This window comes from Tiliqua scincoides, chromosome 3 (assembly GCF_035046505.1).
Source record: "Tiliqua scincoides isolate rTilSci1 chromosome 3, rTilSci1.hap2, whole genome shotgun sequence".
Classification (NCBI taxonomy): Eukaryota; Metazoa; Chordata; class Lepidosauria; order Squamata; family Scincidae; genus Tiliqua; species Tiliqua scincoides.
In genome coordinates this window covers 147,069,332-147,090,605 of record NC_089823.1, presented here as the reverse complement: position 1 = coordinate 147,090,605, position 21,274 = coordinate 147,069,332, and the positions used below count along the sequence as shown (strand labels likewise).

The following is a 21,274-nucleotide window of genomic DNA, read 5'->3' as shown; positions in this document are numbered from 1 at the left end:
TCTTCTCACTTCACATGTTTACTGTTACAGAGCCAAATCCTATCCACTTTTCCAGTGCTGGCGCAGCTGTGCCAATGAGGCGTGCACTGCATCCTGTGGTGGGGGGCAGTCACAGAGGCCTCCTCAAGGTATGGGAACCTTAGTTCCCTTATCCTGGGACTGCATTGCGGCTGCACCTGTACTGGGAAGTTGGATAGGACTGGGCCCACAATCATTAGTTTATGACAAAATAGTTATAAAGTACAGTGGTGTCATTTTTAAATATATTTTCTTCCTCCTCTTGCAGCTGATGCCTTAACCTCTGTATTGACAAAAATCAATCGGATTGACATTGTAACCCTGTTGGAAGGACCAATATTTGATTATGGAAACATTTCAGGCACAAGAAGCTTTGCAGATGAAAACAATGTTTTCCATGAACCTGTTGATGGTAACTGAGTTTGTTTCATTTTGATTATTCTTTTTTTCTCCTTTATTCAGTAAGGTCTTTAGATCTAATTTTTAAAGATAAATTTTTAAAAAATAATATATAAGGCCCTTCTCAGGAAACAGATTTATTTTCTTTACAAGATAAAGTATAGGATTTGTGCCAATATGTATTTGCTTTGACTCCATTACCTTTATATAAACCACCTCAGTGTAAATGACTATTAAATCAATTTCTTAAGTGTGACTGGAGCTCCTAACTGTTGCCTCATATTCTAAAATTACTGAATGGGATAATGAAACTCAAATATTTCCATCAATGCCCAGTTTCAATGAGATTTCTCCTGCATGACATCGTTTTTGTCTTCCAGGTGTAAAGGTTTTTATCCTGGCACATGGGTACATAACAATGAAGTTGCCGCAATGATGAAGTTGCAAAATTAATTGTGACATTGATAGGCTGCTTTCTATTTATTTTGGATTGCTGTTGTTTTCTAAAGCTGTCTTGTTCTGAATACTATGAAAGTCAATTTCTTATTTTCTTTGCGTGATACTCAAATACATATTGTGTTTGCTGCCTTCCATGAGGATTTTCTGGCTGTGCAGAGCATATGGGCTTAATTCATCTCAAGCAGCACTCTTAGTCATTGAATCATTATGTTCCAGAAATAAAGTTCTGTCAACATTTTAAGAAATTTCCTCTTGAAATGTTGCTTGTGCCTTTCAATCATAGGCAGGAATCTTTATATGAAGAGAATGTGCTTCTCTGTGCTGCTTTCTGTCCTTCCTCTCCTCTGAACCTTCCTCAAGCTTCTCGTCCTCGCCAAGACCAGACTACATTTTAATTTTCTCTCAGTTGAGTCAGAAAACTCCCATTAGTGCATGGTACTCTCCAGATAGCACAACCTAACACCAAACTCTCCCTCTCAAGCCAATCAACCTAATATTTATGTGTGGGAGTACAATTTAAAAATTCACTGTCATTTTGTTTGTGTGTGCTCAGTCTAACCCCTAGAGCAGGGATGGTCAACTTTTGTTTTCCTGGGAGCTACTCCATTCCCCAGATGCAGGTGTGGCCACTGGGAGTGTCTTTTGATATGCCATCCAACCCCAGCACAGTTGAGCATCACAGATGTCAGTTATAAACTTGGCATCATCTAACAGTAACAGCTTCACAGCGAGGGAGCACGCATTCATGCCTGGCAGGAGGTTGATTGCTGGGCAGAGGAAATAATGTGCTTCCTGAGAAGTCCTCTTGGGAGGTTGATCAGCAGCTATCCTTTGACTTTCCAGAATGTTCATGAGATGGCAATACATTAAAATATGAGATACTGTGAGCAAAATTTGTTACTGCACCTTGATTAAAATTTGGTGGAATCATCAGGGGACACATACAGTTGCTTCAGGGCTGGATCTGACTCACAAATTATCAGTTGGCCATCCCTGTCCTAGAGAATGATTGTTTTCATGCTTTCTTTGCTTATATTTTCTTTTTTTTCTTTATTTGATCAGTGTTTCTGATTGTACCCATGTCACCAAGATCGCCTCAGTCTCCAAGATCACCAAGATCTCCTTACTCTTCACAATCCTCTCATCTATATAGCTTTACTGTTCCTGAAATCTATATCTAGCGCTTCCTTGCACTGTAGCTTGTGATTGATACCCTTTTAATGTTAGCTTTTGCTCTACTGTGTTTGAGACTCTTCTACACCTTTCTTTGTTAAGTTTAATTTCCATTCATAACAACTGCATTCTCATGGGTGCAGTGATTATATTGAAGTCTTTATGCTATTTATCACGTAAGCAATGGCATTTTGACAAGTAGGTGTAGTTTTTAAACCCCAAATACATGAATATGTCAACCCATTTTAAAAGTCTTATGGGAAAACCTGGCTGTCTTGCGCTATAACTTACAGTGCAATCCTATACATCTTTACTCAGATGTAAGCCCTATTGTATTTTACTGGACTTGCTTCCAGATGAAGGAGCACAACCTTAATTTCTGATATTACATTAAATATGTACATTGTACATGAAAAACAGGTTCAATCCATTTGCCATTGGGAAGAAAAGATTCTCTACTTATGCAGTCATTAAAATCGTTGGAAAACCAATAATTGAAAACTTTCAAGAATATGTATAGTAAGCTAAGCATTTCTGAAATGGTCAGAAGCAGTAACTGTATTGTACTAGCAGTTTTAATTACTTCAGTTTTGTTGCAGTCTTTAAGGAGCTTGCATCCATTACTACATTCATAATTCAATGGCTATATCATTTCATATATTTTGCATATGTTATATAATTAACCATTCTACATGCTTGCATATATGTTGCTCCATACTTCATTGCAATCAGTCCAAATGTACTGTCTTTCTTAGGTTATCCCACCATTCAAGTGGAAATGGAAACTCCCACTGGGTTGCGCTTCGTGCCAACCGCCCATTCCCATCAAGATGATTTCTTTAGCGATTTCTCTAGTATAGAGTCACCCCTTAGAACTCCCAGTAGACTGAGTGATGTGTTAGTAACTTCACAGGGAAATATAGATGATACAACAGCAGGACCTCCAGTGGTGACTGAAGAAGACACTTCACTGGAAGACGGCAAACATTATTTCTCAGTGCCTAGAGAAGAAACTTCTAAAGATGTAGGCCAGATCCAGTTGGAAGAAATGGACCTTAATGATTACCCTCGATATCTTGGCACTTATGCTGGGATACCACAACAAACACTAAGCAAAGAGACTAGTCCGGACTTAGTGAGAACTGAACAGCATGAGAGAGAAAAGTCTGGTACTGATGAGGAGATGACTGAAGAAAAGCTTAAATCTCTATTTGAAGATGTCCACCTTGAAGAAGTGGTTGAGTCTGAGGAGATGACAGAAGAAAAGGTGTTTTCTATTCTTAAGTATGTTCAGCAGGCAGAACAGGAACTGTCTTCAATTACAGGTTGGCAGAGTGAGGCTTCCAGCGGCAATGTGGAGCCACCAACACCGGGACGCAGAATAAGCGGTCAATTGCTGGATCGGCTAGACGACAGGTATGAACAAAAGTGCATAGACAAAACATTTTCATTTAAAACTAACCCAGCATTCTGGTGTTAAAAATTACAGTGTTTTTTGAGCTCATGATTTTTGTCCAGATGAGACACAGAATATTGATATAAATAAGCAGAGATCACTGTTTTATTTTATTTACTTATTTGCAATATGTATAGACCTTTCAATTTATCTCATGACAATTTATAATATGACATTTAAAACAGTGAGATCCTAAAGTTAAAAATCCACAGTAAGACAAACTCAGAAGAAAACCAAGAGCAGAAAATTCCTAGGGTCTAGCCCAGTGGTTTTCAGACTGGGACATCGTGGCCTCTATCCCCTTAAGGGGCGGGGGCAGCCAGGAGGCAGGGAGGAGGCAGCTCCAGGTTTAAGGGGGCTGCAGGGGCTTGGCTGCACTTACCCAAGCCTCCTGCAGCCTCCTGAGGGTGCAGGGAGCCCTGCATGACCTTCTGCAGGGCTCCAAAAGGATCTCTCAAAACTGAGTGAAAGGGCCAAAAAAAAAAGGCAAAAGAGGTTATAAGTAAGTATAAAACTGTGAAGCAATGTACATTGGAGCAACCCCCTATCCCAGCTTTGGTTATATATGACAGGATCTGAACTGGCTATGCCTAAGCAGGAAAGACTAGTTTGTAGCTAACCTTGTGCCAATGGTGGATACTTCAATGAAAAGCATCTACTCAATGTGTAGCAAAAAAAAAAAGATGAATTCCATTATCAGGATTACCACAAAAAAGATTGAAAATAAAACATGCCTATATAAATCTATGGAATACTCCTATTTTGCCCACTCTGTACAGTTGTGGTCACCCATAAAGAATATTATAGAGCTGGAAGAGAGGCAGAAAAAAACATTTGGGGCTTTTTAGTTTAGCAGATGGTAATTATGAATTATTAAGAACATTTAAATACTGCTTTTCATCAGAAAAGTTCACAAAGTGAACTTTTACATAGCAAAAATAAATATATAAATGGTTCTCTGACCCAAAAGGACTCACAGTGTAATAAAAGATACAGTAGAAACATCTCTGCAAAAGACACTATTCTGTGGTGAATGGGGATTGTTGCTCTTCCTCTGCCGGATATAACTTCATATGCTCTTCCTCTGCTGGATATAATGTCTCTTTTGTCTGGACAGCAGAGGTAGCTGATAACTTCAGGAGAATGGCAGGGGTCTATAAAATCATACATGGGATGGGGAAAATGAACAGACAGAATGTTTTCTCTCTCACACACAATATTAGAAGTTGGAGACACATACTTACATTTATTGGCAAAAGGTTCAGGGTGAACAGGAGCTGAATTGGGGCTTTTGTTTTCACTAGGATTTTGAAAAGCCGAATTGGAAATGATAGGCGTAATGCTATGGAATCATTGTGGAGGATTTGTTTTTACATGATGCTCTTATTTATTTGTCTATTTTTTTTTCTCTTATAGCCCTGACCATTGTAGAGATTCTATTACCTCATATCTCAAAGGAGAAGCTGGAAAACTGGAAGCCAATGGAAGCTACTCAGAATCTGCAACAGAAGCAAAGACTAAGCCTTTTGTTCAGGTGTCTGTGAACATTCCAGGAAAGCCGATCGATAAGGAAACTGTGAAACCAAAAACACAAAGCTCTGTCCGAACTGAAGAACAAACGATATCATTAACATCACATCAGAAACCTTTGCAAGAGGCTAGCAAGCCAGCAGTTGATGCACCTAAAACCTCTGTGCCTGTCAGCATGAAAAAGACAAGCTGGAGTATGTCTGAGGACAGCAAGCTAAGACCAAAAGCCCAGGATGAAGAGGGAGCAGCAGCATCTGAACAAAAGGTATAACTGCTGTCAAGTCTGCTTTGTGTGGGAGTCCAGCCAGCTGCAGTCCTGTTATTGTCTTTTAAACATAGATTGAAGCCTATTCTATTGCTAAATACGCTACCATTTTACGCTTCTTTCAGGGCCACAATCTGGAGAAGTGTACAGCTATGGCCCAGTTAGGGATGTTGAGACCCAGGTTTAGGGAGTGGGAGCAGAGTCCAGGCTCCTGAGTGCCCTGTCCCTGGCCCCTGTGTAGATCCTCCCATCCCACTGTACCCAGTGCCAGCATTATAGAGACTGTCATCAGCCTCCTTGAGAACTCTAATGAAACTCAGAATCTTAATGCACGATTGTCTGGTGATGGTCATATGTACTACCTAAGCCAGATAGGGATGAACTAGTTCTGAAAGTTTTCTGTGTTCACATGTTCTTATTAGAACTGCAACAGATTTAGCAACAAATCAGCTGAGGTATTTAAGACAGATTGAAATTTCTCACATGTTATTCAGTGGGACTAACAAGCAAAAATATCAGGACTGAGGTCTTTTAAAGCCCAGTGTTATATAAGATACACAGATGAACTATTCTCTTCTTACCTAGGTCATATTGCCCGGGGGGGACGGGGGACAGGACAATCCTATGAATTACTATGTAGTACTAGAGGAAGAGCAGTCTACAAAAAGGAGGAAGTTTGTGTATGATCCAGTACGCACTTCCAGTTCCTAAATCCAGTACAACATTAATGGTCCAGTCTTACTGCTCTGGCTGTCGTTGCAGCGCCTCTTCTACTGGTGCTGACAGCCATAAAGCAGTCAAAGCAGAGTGCTCTTTATGACTGGCACTGACTGCTTTATGAAGGTTGGCACCAGCACAGGAAGAGCACAACCAGTGGGTGATGTGCACAGGATTGGGCAGTGATTGTGTAAAAAGTACTTTTCCATCAAGCAAAAGGTAGAGGAGGGAGCTGTGAAGATGCCTAAAATACAATGAAAACCTACCCTGAGAGCAAGGTTGCACACAGTCCCTGTATGGTATTGCTCAGGATGAACTAATGTTGGGAATAACTGTTTTTCCCTCTATTCCTGCTCAGATTCATGTTTGTCTTTTAAATGAGCTGGTAAATTGTACTAAAAACTGCATTTATCAGGAGTTTAGTGAGAGTGACAGTGACATTGAAATTCAGAGTGATTCAAGCTCAGATGAAGAACAGAGAATCACTACGAGGGTTTATCGACGCCGTTTGATTCTGAAGGTATATGATTATAGTCCCACTGGCATGAAATTGGTCTTGGATTGCAATGCTAATGGGTCAATGTGGTTCCTGTTAGACTCCCTCTTTTTGATGTGGTATGTATTTCCTAACCAGTAGCTTTCCCTTGCGTAATATTAAGGCTTGTAGCAGAAAGGGTAAAACTGCCCCAACGTGTGTGCTACATAATCCCACAATGTGCTGCATGGTTTTATCACTGAAGGCGCATGAAGTCTAAGTGGACAGGAAGATGACGGGGTTAAACTGGATCAACAGCTATTTTGCAACTCCACCTGCTACATTTTAATGCCACTTTAATGCCATTTTCATTTTAGTGGCACACAGTATTTTGATTTGTCTTTTCAGTAACTTTCTTCTTGACTGCCAGAATCAGAGGTGGGCCACTTGTGCAAACACATTCACACAGGTGCTACTGTAGCTCAGGGATCAAGAATCAGTGACTGAAAAATTCTTAGGGCCCAATCCTACACAGTCTGAGCACCGGTGCTGAGCTCCAGTTCCTGCACCGGGTGTTGCAAATGTACCATAAGGCATGTTCACGGCATCCAGGAAGGAGGGGCCGCTGTGCTGGGCCCACATGAGTCAGCGCTGGGCCTCAGCACCAAGTGGAGATGCCACAAGAGCACCTGAGGGTAAGTCGCCTGATGGTGGTGCAGGTTTTCGGGGCAGGGGGAGGCACTCCAGAGTTGGGGGAGTGACTTGTCTGGGAGGGGGTGGGACCGGTGGAGCTGTACTCCATCAGATCCTATCCTCTGTGTTGAACTGCAAAGTCAGACACGGAGGTTCTCCAGTCTACGCTGGCAAAACAGCCAGCACAGACTCGAGTAGTGCCATTGTGGGGCCTGCACCCTTACTCAGGGGAAGGGGACAAAGGTCCCCTTCCCCCAAGGAGACTTCTCCTTGGGAAGACTTCTCCTTGGTCTCCTTGGGATGGCAGGATACAGTGATTGCCATTTTGGCACCACTGTAACTGGGAGCCCTGGCAGGGATAGGATCGGGCTGCCCATCCTGGGGCTATTCAGCAGTGCTTGCATGTATTTGTGAACATTAGCATAAGTGGTCCACCCCGATGTAGGCAGTTAAGAACAATATTTTGAAAAAAAGAACTACATTGTGCTATTATGGGTGCTGCTACAGGGTGGAATGTGACAGGCATGGTTGTGGAAGTACAACTGATCTAGTTTGAGAACAATTAAAAGTACTTTCACTATTTTCATTTGGCTGTTTGTGAAGGGTGCAGCCTTTTCTGTGGGGAGACAGATGCATTTGGTCTATCTTGCTGTGGATTTGCAGCCAACGCACACATGTGCAATCCTGCATTCAGAAGAACAATTTGGTTTGACATAAAAGCATATAATTGTTTAGTGGATATCATAATTTGTCCAGACATGTCTATTTTCAAAGGTATTGTGCAATCTGTCTTTACTCACAGGCTATTGAGGTCTTATTCCAGTTCTATAGATGGGGACCTGAGGCCATGGGAGAAACCTCTATCACATTCAATCTGTAGTGACATGAGAGCTGCTTCCTCGCAGTGGGATCTCACACTGCTGTGAGAGGTACATGAATACCAGAGCAGGGCCAATTGCAGTGGTCTTTTCCACCTGAGCATTGCCCTCCCAACTGGGCAATAATCAGGTGCAAAAACCATATGGTTCTGGTCTTCACACATATGCCACAATGGAGATGACGTCATTGGAAACTGGCTCCCATACCAGCAGAAATGTATTGGCCATGATGATTGGCCTAAAGAGTTCCAGTGAATCCAAAGCCAAAAGGAGTCCTCCCTTGTGAACTGATTTCACTGTCAGATTCCAGTGTTAATACATGTTAAAAGCAAAACAAAGGAAAAACTGTCTATTTTGCTTCAGCCAAAGTCTCTAAATATTTTGGTATAAGGACTTGAAGGAGGCTGTCAATGAAGTATATATTTTACCTATATTTCAAACTGGTAACATCCATGATTTTCTAACTATAAATCCAGTAGCACAGGAAATATGTTTTAGTTTCTTTAGGCATTCATATTTATGTTCATCTTTTAAATAGGGGAATAGTAATACTGAATTATAGGATCTTGTGCTGGACTCTTGCTCAGAAACCCAATCACATTCCCTGGGGTGGTTTAACTACTATCAGGGTACCTCAGCTGTGCTACCAAAGTGCCATATGGGGGTGGGGCACCCTCGTTCTTCTGTGTGGCATCTAAACTCTGTATTTATGGCTGCAAGCTGGAGTTGTACAGGGCTGTCTCAAAGAAAGTGAGACACAGCTACATAACTGTGACCTTACCCAGTACAGAATGCTAATTGAGCTGTAGTATAAGAAGAGTTTATATCAAGAGTAAGGCTCAGGTATGATGACCCTCTTCTGGTATTCTTCGCATACTCCTGCCTGACTCATGTCATATGGCTTCCGGTCCTTCCAGGTTTATATTTCTATTGCAGAAGTGACTTGGCAGTTACTGTAAGCAAAGTAACAGTGACATTTTGAGTTCATGATTTATTGCCTAGGCCAGTGTTGTGTGAAATCCTGAGGGTTTCTCAAGAAGAAGCACAGTAGTGACAAAGAAGTTTCCCTGGAAGTGCTTGCTCACCAACTCTCAGTCCTCCCCTGCAATGCACTTTTACACCAGAGTGCTCTAGAGGTTCTTTCAATTTATGCAGTGGACAACCCTAACTGGACAACCCTGAGGACTGTCTGATCGTCCCCAAGTATTTCTTGAATAATAAACTTATTTATTTCTATCCCGCCCTTCTCCCTAAAGGGACCCAGGGCGGCTGGGTCCTTGGTAACAGGCAGAGGTTTCTAAGCAAAAAAGTTGATCTGGAAAAGGTTGGTTTCCTTTTTTAAAAAAAAAAAAATTTCTACCCCAATTTTCTCCCTTTAAGGAACTCAGGGGGACTTCCTAAATCAATTTACAGCCCAATCCTATGCATGTCTACTCAGAAGTAAGTCCCATTGTGTTCAAGGAGATTTACTCCCAAGAAAGAGTGGATAGGATTAAAGCCTTAAAATATCAATATAAAAATGTAATAAAATAAAGTAATCAAACAAAATAAATCAAGTAAGTCCCATTGTGTTCAAGGAGATTTACTCCCAAGAAAGAGTGGATAGGATTAAAGCCTTAAAATATCAATATAAAAATGTAATAAAATAAAGTAATCAAACAAAATAAATCAATAAACTTTCCATGGCATACTGGCAAGGAGGGAGACAGCCGCACAGTACACTGCAGGGGCTGCTACATTTTGGGTACTACCAGTGAGAAGGTTTTCTCTCTCATCCCTGCTAACTGAACTTCAGACAGCTGAAGAATGCATAAGACAGTCTCCCTCCCTGATCTTAGTAGGCAGGTAGATTCTTACAAATGGGGGGGGGGAGTGGTCCTTCAGTACGTTGGCTTCAAGCTATGTATGACTTTAATTGTATGCAGAAACAAACTGGTAACCAGTGAAACTGATATAGCAGGGCAGAGACATGAATCAAATCATCTTGCACCAGTCAACACCCAGGCAGCTGCATTTTGTACCAGCTGAAGTTTTTAGAATGGTCTTTACTCCCATGCAGAGAACACTGCAGTAAGCCATTCATGAGGTGGCTGTGGCATGAGTCATTGTAGCCCAGTCCAGTTGATGCCGAAATGGGTGCAGTTGGCCCATCAGCCCAAGCTAGACAAAAGTAGTCCAGGCCATAGCTGCCACTCGGGCATCCAAGAGCAAAGCTGAGTCCAGGAGTACTCCCAAGCTGCAAACCTGTTCCTTAAAAGGATGTGAAATCCCATCCAGTACAGGCTGACATGCAGTCATGGAATCAGAAGGCTTCCTGACCAGAAGGACCTTTGTTTTGTTTGAGTTTAAGTTTGTTCACTTATATCCAACCTCACTTCACAGACTCCAAAGAGGTTCTCAGACAGCTAATAAAGTTTGAAAGCTACAGTCCTAAACTTTTGCTGAGTGGGTCTAACAGGAGAAAGAGCAGTATTAGCCTAGTTGTCTTGGAGGGGGAGAGTCATGTTTTTTTATCTTTGTCCATTGGGAAATGTTTAGCTGTTTTAAACAGTTACATGATCAAAAAGTTGTGGATAAGGGAGAGTTTTGAATAAATAAATAATTGCCTGATGACATTTGTTTGTATTATACATGTATTCTGTTCTAGCTTTTGGGCACTACTAAGCTCCCTGACTTCCCTTCCGCTCCGAAACACTCTTCACCCTCATTCTGCCTTCCTGGCATAGGACTTACCCTGGTTGGTGGGCATCACTCCAATGCTGGTGGAGGCCTGCTGGCCTGGCCTTTGCACAGTCAAAATGTGCTTTAAGGCACATTAGTTACAGTGTGCATGCCGTTCCTGCTGGCAGAAGCTAGTTTAGGATTGGGCTGCCCATTGTAGCTACCACAGTTTCCAGCCCCAAAATCAAGACCACTTCAGTGTGAAGAGATGTTGGTTGTTAAGAGATAATAAGGCAACTAGACCTGAGCAGGAGTAGTCTGAGTCACTCACAGCCTTTTCACAGACACTGATGAGTTACTGCTCAGAACTGCAATTCCTAGCCTTCCTCTCCTAGTATCCATCAACCTCTCTCTTTTTACTGTGGTCCCACCTTTTCCAGCCCTCAAGCCAACTTTTAGCCTAGACTTCTCTACCCAATGTGCTAGTTTTCCAGACAGTAAGTTTTGTTATCAGAATCACATTATTGTCATACATCCCAGAACAACAACCCAGCAGGAAATATTACTTGAACAATAACAGTTTCTTGCAGTTGTATTGGGTGACAAGACAAAATAAAGCCTAAAAATTGTCCTTGTTAACAGCAAAACATGAAATAAGAATAAAAATGCTAAATTATATCTGAAATCTAAGATATCCATAGTATCCATATCTACCAAAAAATTTACATTAGATTAACTATTTCCAAATGCCAAGGAAGTTTAAAGCACTATTTTGTGCCATAATTTTGTTGGTTTATCACCTCCAGCACAAACTTTGAAACCTTCTTCATTTTTTCAGATGGGCAATCATTTAAAAGAAACTTTACTTCTGCCATATCTGAAAGGCGATCCCTATTAGCCAAAATAGGTATCAGATCAACAGACATGATTCCCCTATCCATTGTATGCTATAGTCCAGTGATTATCAAACTGCTGGATCGTGACCCACCAGGGGAACCGAAAAAGGGCTATTTCCCTTTAAGAGGAATAGTTCAGAAATTGGCAGCAACTCAGTCACTACAATTGCACTGCTGCTGGGCAGGGAGGGGGTTTTCCACTTAACTGGGGGTCACTATGGCTGGAGTGTCTGGGGAGACTGTGACCCCCACTGCAGTCCTCCCTGAGGCTTCAAAATGTTGAAAAAAGGGGAGAAAAGCCCATTTCTGGTTTTTGTCCTGAAACAGGAAGTGGTTTCTGTTCTTTTTCAACATTTTGAAGCCTCAGGAAGGCCTGCAGAAGGGGTGACAAACTCCCCAGACCCTCCAGAGAGCCATAGTGATCCCCAGGTAAGTGAAAAGAACCCTCCCTGCATGGCAGCAGCACAACTGTAACAATAGTTACAGTTACAACCCCCCCCCCAAACACACACACACACAAAGACTTACACAGGGTTCCCAAAGTCTGAATAGGATTTTGGGAACCACTGGTATAGTCCAAGAAGGGCTATATTTGTGTGCATTTATGAAGCACCTTACCAAACATGAGGAGCTGTTCTTCAAAATGACAAGTAAAGAAGGCCCAACACGTACTGACACAGGAGATCATGGGCTTGAGATCTCAGTTTTGTGTCTCCTGGAAGGATCACCAAGAAAGGAAATGCATCTTGTTAAAATGGATTGATTTCTTAAGAATACCAATTTAAGAAACTTATGTTTTCTACAAAGAAAAATTAGTCTGCCAGAAAATAGAACATACTTTGTTGATGAAGTTATTGAAAGTGTGCCCAAGGACTAGTACAGGCAATGAGCCACCTCCCCCCAAATGTAATTGCCTCCTGTGGCAAAGCTGCTATCATCATAAGGATCTGACCAGCTATGGCTACATTTCCCCCTTAGAGGTGCCATTCATGGAAATGTGATTATGACTAGGCTGTGATTCTGGTCCTTCCTAGAGACAATTGTTATGGCAGTAGGGCGGGGTTGCTGCGCAGATTTAACTATAGACAAGAAAATATTCTGGGTATAATAGCTTGGCTGGGATCTAGAGAGGCCTATGCATGTGGCAAAGTGCTCTCACATGTACATGGCTACGTGTGCCCAATTTTCCTTCCAGCAGCAGCTCCTCACTGAGTCTCTGACCTGGCAGGGGAGAGGTCAGTGTGTGCATGCCTGGCTCTCTGGATTCTGGCCCTTCATTTATATAATTTAAGCAAGCTTTTTGTGTGATATTACAAAGTGGAAATTGCACATAAATTGTTTGTCGTAAATCACTTTGGAGCTGCTTTTTCTACTAAAATCCTGCCCGGCGTGATTTTTTTGCTTGGAGTGCTGTTGACAAGCCAATGTGTGGGGACATTGGGTGATATGCCTAATATTGTAACACATTCTCTAGGGTGAGGAAGCAAAAAACATTCCCGGTGAATCTGTTACAGAAGAACAATTTACTGATGAAGAAGGCAACGTCGTCACCCGAAAAGTAATCCTACCTTGCAGTTTCATTCATTTGTCTCTCTTTGTATTCTGAGTGTTGACTCTTTCCATCAGCTTTCAGATTCAGGGAGAAAATGTATCGATTTTGTTTTTCCTGTATTGCTCTTCACAGGTTACCCGGAAAGTATTAAGGCGTGTTGTTATCCCACATGAGAAAAAACTTGGTGAAATGGTAACAGAAGTGTGGGGAGGGGGGGGGCGGCAGGGGAACAAACAAGAGCTGTGCTGACTCTAAAAGGCACTGCTGAATGGCTGGCAGCTTGCAGTTTAACACCAAGCCATACAAACAGAGGGCTTGTGCTTTTGACCTGTTGTGCATCTGAACCCAGAAAACAAAGTCTTATAGGCGTACTGTTGCTGACAGGATTCCCTGCCCCGCCCTTTCAGCCATCCATATTTTATTTTGGTACTAGTGAGAATCTTTAATATTAAGAGCTTTTTTTAAATAAACAGTTATAAACCAACAGATCCCAAACTTACCAAGTCATGGAACCCTTCTTGTACACCAATTTATTATTATTTGCATAGCACCATCAATGCACATGGTGTTTTACAACAGAAAGTGTGGAATTTCCAAGCTTTTAAATGAGTGGGAAAATCAGCCTTAGTGAAAATACTGTTATTTTCCTTTCAAATTAGGCCTGTGATTTTCAGAGTCTGTGTTTGCACACGAACACTGACCCGTCTTTTCTAGAACAGTACTCTAGCTTTAAGGTGTCTTCTTTAAATGGCAGGAATCTAGAACACTTGTGCTGCTTGACAGTTCTTTGATTTTATTTTCAATGTTCTGCTTTGGCAAATATACTTGCTGGCTTTCTCTTTTCCCCATCCTTGTCTCAATTACTAATCTACTCACTTTGAAGCTGGGTTGTCATGAGAGCTCTAAAGAAAAGGGGGTTCTAAAGGATCTGCTAACTTGGGGTGCCCAGCAAGGAATATATGTGAATCTGGCTTTTCAGGTTGGAACATTCAGAGTTCTAAATCACATCAAGGGAACACAGCGTGTGATGTTTTGAGATGATCAGCCAACCATGGTGGCACCCCAGTTTAGCATTCAGTTCATAATATTCCAGGGCTATGTTTCCTGTATAGAGGTGATAATGAAAGCTTGTGCTTTTGCAGTTCGGCAGAGTGGCTAAGGCGTGGATTGTGTGGCTCTGAAATGAAGTGTACAGATTTAATAGCACTTTACTTATCGCATTACAGCTACATGGGACCTGCTAGGTATGATTTCAGTACCAAACTCTTGCTGATTTATGAATGGATACCTTTTCTTTACAGCAGGGAGAAGGTTATAAGGTGAAGACAAAAAAGGAAGTCCGACACGTGGGGAAGACAACGTATTCATAACAGCGAAACCGTGAATGGTCAGTTTGATGCATGGACATTTTGGTTTTATTATTCCAAACAAATATAGAAGTTTTAGCAAGTAATCTAAACTTTGCAACTTGTGCTAATTGTCATCCACTTCTTAATTGCATACAAGGGGTAACAGTTGTGTTTACCTCTAAAGCCATGTAGGGTGAAGTAGCCACAACCATTCAGAGATAGGAGTCGGTTGTCTGCTATGTAAATACACAAGAAAGACCAATCATATGGGCAGAAGTAATTTTTGGAAATTCTTAAATTCAGGTCCAACCTTGTTATACACGGATTTTTTATGCACGGATTTGACTCAACACAAATGGCCCCTGCAAATGAGAAGGAATGTGCTGATCCCTGGAGAAGGGAAAAAATGCACCCCTTTAAAATCACAGTTTAAAAAAACTGCTTTTTACTGTTGCAGAAAGACAGTCATACAGTCTGATTACAGATATAACCTAATTATCCACAGATTTTTCTATCTCAGGGCTGACCCTTTAAATTAAAGGAAAACAGTCATTCAATAATGCCAGAGAAGGCAGCCAGCTGACAATTCATCAATCATTCTCTCTGCAGGCTTCACTCCTCCCTCCCCCAGCACATGAAAGAAGGCTAAATGGCAGCCATTATCACCTTCTCCATTCTTTCCCCTTTGCTGGGGCTCCTGGTGAAGGGAGGGATTGCTGCCTGCTAGTGAAGCCTAAGTGTCTGGAGAGAGACTGATTGTCTCTGTGTGCATTACAAAGGTCAGCAAGGCTGTTTTTAAATCACCAAAGAGATTTTGTTTTTTAAATTGATTGGCTATAGTTGGTTTTTTTGCCATCCAGGTATGTTCTTGGAATGGAACCCTCATGAATAATGAGACTCAACCTGTTCTTGGAAGGGAGCCTCAGGGCGCAATCCTAACCCACTTTCCAGCACCAACATAAGGGCAATGCAGCTCCAAGGTAAGGGAACAAATATTCCCTTACTTTGAGGAGGCCTCCGTGACTACCACCCAACTGCCCGATGCAGCACCGCTATGCCAGTGCTGGAAAGTTGGTTAGGTTTTGGGCCTAAGTATCACTAAGCCTATAAGAATATAAGAACAGCCCTTCTGGATCAGGCCATAGGCCCATCAAGTCCATCTAGCTAGCCATAGGCCCAGCTTTCTGTATCTCACAGTGGCCCCACCAAATGCCCCAGGGAGCGCACCAGATAACAAGAGACCTCATTCTGGTGCCCTGCCTTGCATCTGGCATTCTGACATAACCCATTTCTAAAATCAGGAGGTTGTACATACACATCATGGCTTGTAACCAGTAATGGATTTTTCCTCCAGAAACTTGTCCAATCCACTTTTAAAAGCGTCCAGGCCAGACGCCATCACCACATCCTGTGGCAAGGAGTTCCACAGACCAACCACACACTGAGTAAAGAAATATTTTCTTTTGTCTGTTCTAACTCTCCCAACACTCAATTTCAGTGGATGTCCCCTGGTTCTGGTGTTATGTGAGAGTGTAAAAAGAGCATCTCTCTATCCACTCTTTCCTTCCCGTGCATAATGTATATGTCTCAATCATGTCCCCCCTCAGGCGACTCTTTTCTAGGCTGAAGAGGCCCAAACACCATAGCCTTTCCTCATAAGGAAGGTGGCCCAGCCCAGTAATCATCTTAGTTGCTCTCTTTTGCACCTTTTCCATTTCCACTATGTCTTTTTTGAGATTCGGCGACTGGAACTGGACACAATACTCCAGGTGTGGCCTTACCATCGATTTGTACAACGGCATTATAATATTAGCCGTTTTGTTCTCAATACCTTTTCTAATGATCCCAAGCATAGAATTGGCCTTCTTCACTGCCGCCGCACATTGGGTTGACACTTTCATCGACCTGTCCACCACCACCCCAAGATCTCTCTCCTGATCTGTCACAGACAGCTCAGAACCCATTAGCCTATATGTGAAGTTTTGATTTTTTGCCCCAATGTGCATGACCTTACACTTACTTACATTGAAACACATCTGCCATTTTGCTGCCCATTCTGCCAGTCTGGAGAGATCCTTCTGGAGCTCCTCACAATCACTTCTGGTCTTCACCACTCGGAAAAGTTTGGTGTCGTCTGCAAACTTTGCCACCTCACTGCTCAACCCTGTCTCCAGGTCATTTATGAAGAGGTTGAAAAGCACCGGTCCCAGGACAGATCCTTGGGGCACACCGCTTTTCACCTCTCTCCATTGTGAAAATTGCCCATTGACACCCACTCTGTTTCCTGGTCTTCAACCAGTTCTCAATCCATGAGAGGACCTGCCCTCTAATTCCCTGATTGTGTTTTCAGTAGCCTTTGTTGAGGGACCATGTTGAACGCCTTCTGAAAGTCCAGATATATAATGTCTACGGGTTCTTCTGCATCCACATGCCTGTTGACCTTTTCAAAGAATTCTAAAAGGTTTGTGAGGCAAGACTTACCCTTACAGAAGCCATGCTGATTCTCCCTCAGCAAGGCCTGTTCGTCTATGTGTTTTGAGATTCTATCTTTGATGAGGCATTCCACCATCTTACCCGGTATGGATGTTAGGCTGACCGGCCTATAGTTTCCTGGGTCCCCCCTCTTTCCCTTTTTAAAGATAGGCGTGACATTTGCTATCCTCCAATCTTCTGGCACCGTGGCCGTTTTAAGGGACAAGTTGCATATTTTAGTCAAGAGATCAGCAACTTCATTCTTCAATTCCTTAATAACTCTTGGGTGGATGCCATCAGGCCCCAGCGACTTATTGATCTTTAATTTATCAATGAGGTCTGAAACATCTTCTCTTTTCACCTCTATCTGACTTAATTCCTTGGTCAGGCGGGGCCGTTCGGGCAGCGGTATCTGCCCAAGGTCTTCTGCCGTGAAGACAGATGCAAAAACTCATTCAATTTCTCTGCCATCTCTACGTCTTCTTTTATCTCCCCTTTCCCTCCCCCACCATCCAGAGGGCCAGCCACTTCTCTGGCGGGTTTCCTGCTTCTAACATATTTGAAGAACTTGGAACAATAATTTGGAACAATAGCTAGAAATATGAGAATCAACTGAAGTAGGGAGTAATGGCAGCATTCTTATGGGACCAATGGCAACTGTCACAAAGTGAAAAGTTGCAAAACCATCTGAATGCACCAACGTTATCAGATCTCAGGATTTTGCCTGGATCCACAGATTTTGTCTTTCTTCAGGCAAAACAGTATATTGAAACTATATATGAAATTATATCAAATTATGCATTTTTATCAATTGAAAATTATCTGCAGAGAATTTATGCCCAACATCACTGGATCCAGGAAAAGAACATGTACATTAAGGTTGCAATCCTATACATACTTACATTGGAGTAGTGAGAGTTACACAGAACATAGTGGGACTTACTTCTGAGTAAACGTTTATAGCAAGGGTGTCCCAAGTTTTTGGCAGGAGGGCCACATTATCTCTCTGACACTGTGTTGGGCACTGGGGAGAAAAAGAATTTACATTTAAAATTTGAATAAATTTACATAAGTTTACATAAATGAATATATTAATGATGAACTTATATGAATGAATGAAGGTCTTCCAATAGCTCAAGGCCTATAAAAGTCCATGAATCAAGGCTGGCCTTTCCTTTGCTGCCACTACTGCATCACAGACGTGAAACAATAAGCAGTGGAGGGAGCCCTCATCCCACAGCTCATGCAAGAGGTCAAACAGTCGCCCTCATGCTGAGAGCAATTGCGTTAGGCCAGTGTGGGCTCCAACAAATTTCTGGTGGGCCAGAGGCTCATTGGAGACTGGGGGCTCCCTGAGGGCTGCATTGAGAGGCCTTGAGGGCCGCAAGTGGCCCCAGGGCCAGGGTTTGGGCACCCCGGTTTATAGGATTGCACTATCAGATTGTTATCCTGATGAATATTTGCTTGGATGTCTGTTCAACTGAAATCACTGGCATTAATTAGGAGATATGTCTAGGATTGGAATGCAAGTGGAAATGTCAACTCTTAGATTGGCCCTGCTGCATCACCTGCTCATCTTGGGCATAATCCTCTCCTCATTCCACCCTCCCTTGTCCAGAAATGCCTCCTCCCTACCCCCAGAAGGCTCTTCTGCCATCCTCTTCCTCCCCCTGAGCCACCTTACACAAACCAGCCTGCTCTACTCAGTGCACGTGCCGGTGCTGTGGCTCTCGAGTCAGCGCAAACGTGTTTTACAGCATGTTTGCAACACTGGGTTGCTGGTGCAGGCACAGCTTTAGGATTAGGCTGCTACAGCAAGGATGTAATTGTGCTGTTATTGCAATATTCAGGACTGAAATGTCCAAGGCTATTGAAATGTACATTTCTGACCTTTGTACTCTTTTTTTCTCTCTCTCTCCCACCTCCCCGGTGTCCCCAAGACTGTGTGTGCTTTTACTGCCAGTATTCAAGGAAGAAACAGGAATTATCAAGTCACTGATAAAAGCGTGTGTGCGTGTGTGTTTGCTGCTTCCTCACATTAACCGCATGGTTTTTATGCGAAAAGAAAAAAAAACACAAAAACGACAAAAAAAGCCAATTTAATTTAGCATGAGCCAGTTCTACAAGAGCACGGAAATTCACTTTCATTCATGGCGTTGGAGAGTGTGCAATGGAGGACGAGGCAGTGTATATACGAGATGCCACGCTGGAACAGCTTCTTTGAAGCAAATTGATGCCATCGCAAAGCAAAAGAATTCCTGTAGCAAGAAGGGATGTAATGACACTGAAAAATGGTTCAGACCACAGAAAGACACTAAAATTTACTAAAATCCACAACAGCTCGCCTTATTTTTCTTGGACCCAAACTGTCAGGGTAATAAAACACACTTTTGTTTCTTTCTCTCTTTTTTTTTAAACTAACATCGATAGTTTCACTGTAAATAAATAACACTGTACAAATTCTAAGAAGTAGAATAAATGTTGATAAGGCACTGCCTCCTAGCTCACAAACGGGATAATTGCATTCACGTTGAACAGAAATCAATGTCTCAAACGGCTACACTTTCAGGGGTACTCTGGGTGTGTCTTCTTCACAGATTCTTGTATATTTAGCAATTATAATGTTTGTATATGCAAAAATGCTGGCTTGATTTTAAAAAAAGTCTTTAAAATCTGCTGCAAAATTAATGATTCCTAAGATGAGGAATTATGTAGTTCTGTGAAAAAAAATTCTTTTTTTTCTTCAGAGTACTAATATTTTGGTGCATGCGTTTCACCTTATTTTGATGAAATCTTTTCCAATTTTGGAAACACTAGACCGCAACATGACAAATAAGATTCTAAGGGTGCAATCCACCAAGCACAGCCACTGAGCAGCCCCCATTCGTTTCAACCTGGCCTCAGCCCAAGCATTATGGAAAAGAAGGGTGGTTACACAGCAGCAGGGCTTGGTGGAGTGTGCCCTTTACCTGTAAACACAAAGCCCTTCATCTAATATTTGTTGCTGTTGCCAACTTTTTTCAATGGAAATGACCTGAAATTTTAAAGAAAACCTAACATATACAGTAGTTGCATTATGGGGAGGGGGGCGCTATCTGTTCTTGCTTTATACAAGGGGGAAATGCTTGCAGCTTTTAGAAGTGGGTTGGTGCTCTTGTAAGCACAAGTTTGGGATATTAAAAAAAATGGAATGAGAAATTCTTAGCTAACAGACTGGCAGCACGCTGTAAAAATATTACTGTATTGTGTACTGGCTATAAGATGTAGAATCTTTAAGTAAGCCAATCATCTGTAATCATCCTAGCAGTGTAATATTAGGTTGTTAAGGCTGCTGTGTTTTAAAGGGCATTTTTATTTGGGTTTTGGTGAAATACTTTAATTTGTTAATTATCTTCATATGAAAAAAGGATTCATTGATAATAGCTCTAATTACATATGTATGAAAAAAAACAACAAACACTGGATGATCTAGTTGATTATTTAAGCATAAAATAAATTGTGTTAAAACTCTTCACTTATATGTATATTGTGCTATTATTGTGTTACTATTGAGATGCCTGCCAATGGCAGGAGTGACTTATTTGAAAATCGGATCCTAAAGATTAACCGTATACCTGAGTGGGTTGTTGAGTACCAACCCCAGCTTCCATTCACTCCTCTTTGCCTTCCTGCTTCCATCTGTGATCTCATCCCTTGGTTCTTGCCACCCTTTCTTTTGCTTCTGATGCTTTTTCTAAGCCTTTAAGCTAGAGGTTCCCAAACATTTTTTACTGGCGGCTCCCGTGACCTAGTGGACCATTAGCTGCAGCTCCATCCTATACATTCTATAGTGTGGCTGGTTTTTCACAAGGATTCCATGGCTCCCCTGGCTGGCTCAGTTTGGGAAACACTGCCTTAAACTTTTCCTAGGCCAACTTCTCTGCCCTTAGCCCTTTTTTCTGTCATCCCTGTTTTCCCAGACCACAGGTTTCTTTCATACATTCTACATTCCATTTCTTCTGTATATTGCCTTCCACCTACCTCCTGAACCTTGGGACTTCAGGGCTTTCCCCGACTTCCTTTCATTCTCATTCAGTGAATGCTATTGGCTGCTGATTTCACAGTGACTCTCAAAGCCTCCCATCATGCACTATTGTATTCTTCCCACTGCAGTTCCTAGAACAAAGGGAAATGGTGGGGGGCTGTCTCCCAGCTGAGCCACAGATTCCCCAAACACAACCTACATCTTTTCCTCTGTCTCATGCTTTCAAATGATATCTCTCCCACCATCACAGACAAAGC

General features: G+C 42.1%; 1 protein-coding gene across 3 annotated transcripts in view; it reads left to right on the top strand.

Annotated features, from left to right (window-relative positions):
• The window catches only part of ANK3 (ankyrin 3), a 435,851-nt gene extending 415,344 nt beyond the window's left edge, over positions 1-20,507 (top strand). Inside the window, exons 40-47 of one of the 3 annotated variants that reach the window (XM_066618756.1) lie at positions 287-430; positions 3,375-3,465; positions 4,922-5,300; positions 6,376-6,537; positions 13,095-13,178; positions 13,305-13,364; positions 14,477-14,559; positions 18,934-20,507. In XM_066618756.1, the coding sequence (XP_066474853.1) occupies positions 287-430; positions 3,375-3,465; positions 4,922-5,300; positions 6,376-6,537; positions 13,095-13,178; positions 13,305-13,364; positions 14,477-14,542 (986 nt within the window). In that variant the 3' untranslated portion in view covers positions 14,543-14,559; positions 18,934-20,507. Of the gene's footprint in view, positions 1-286; positions 431-2,804; positions 3,466-4,921; positions 5,301-6,375; positions 6,538-13,094; positions 13,179-13,304; positions 13,365-14,473; positions 14,560-18,933 lie in introns of those variants that run through there. The other 2 variants (XM_066618757.1, XM_066618758.1) reach the window with 2 other exon arrangements.
• The last annotated feature ends 767 nt before the right edge of the window (positions 20,508-21,274 follow it).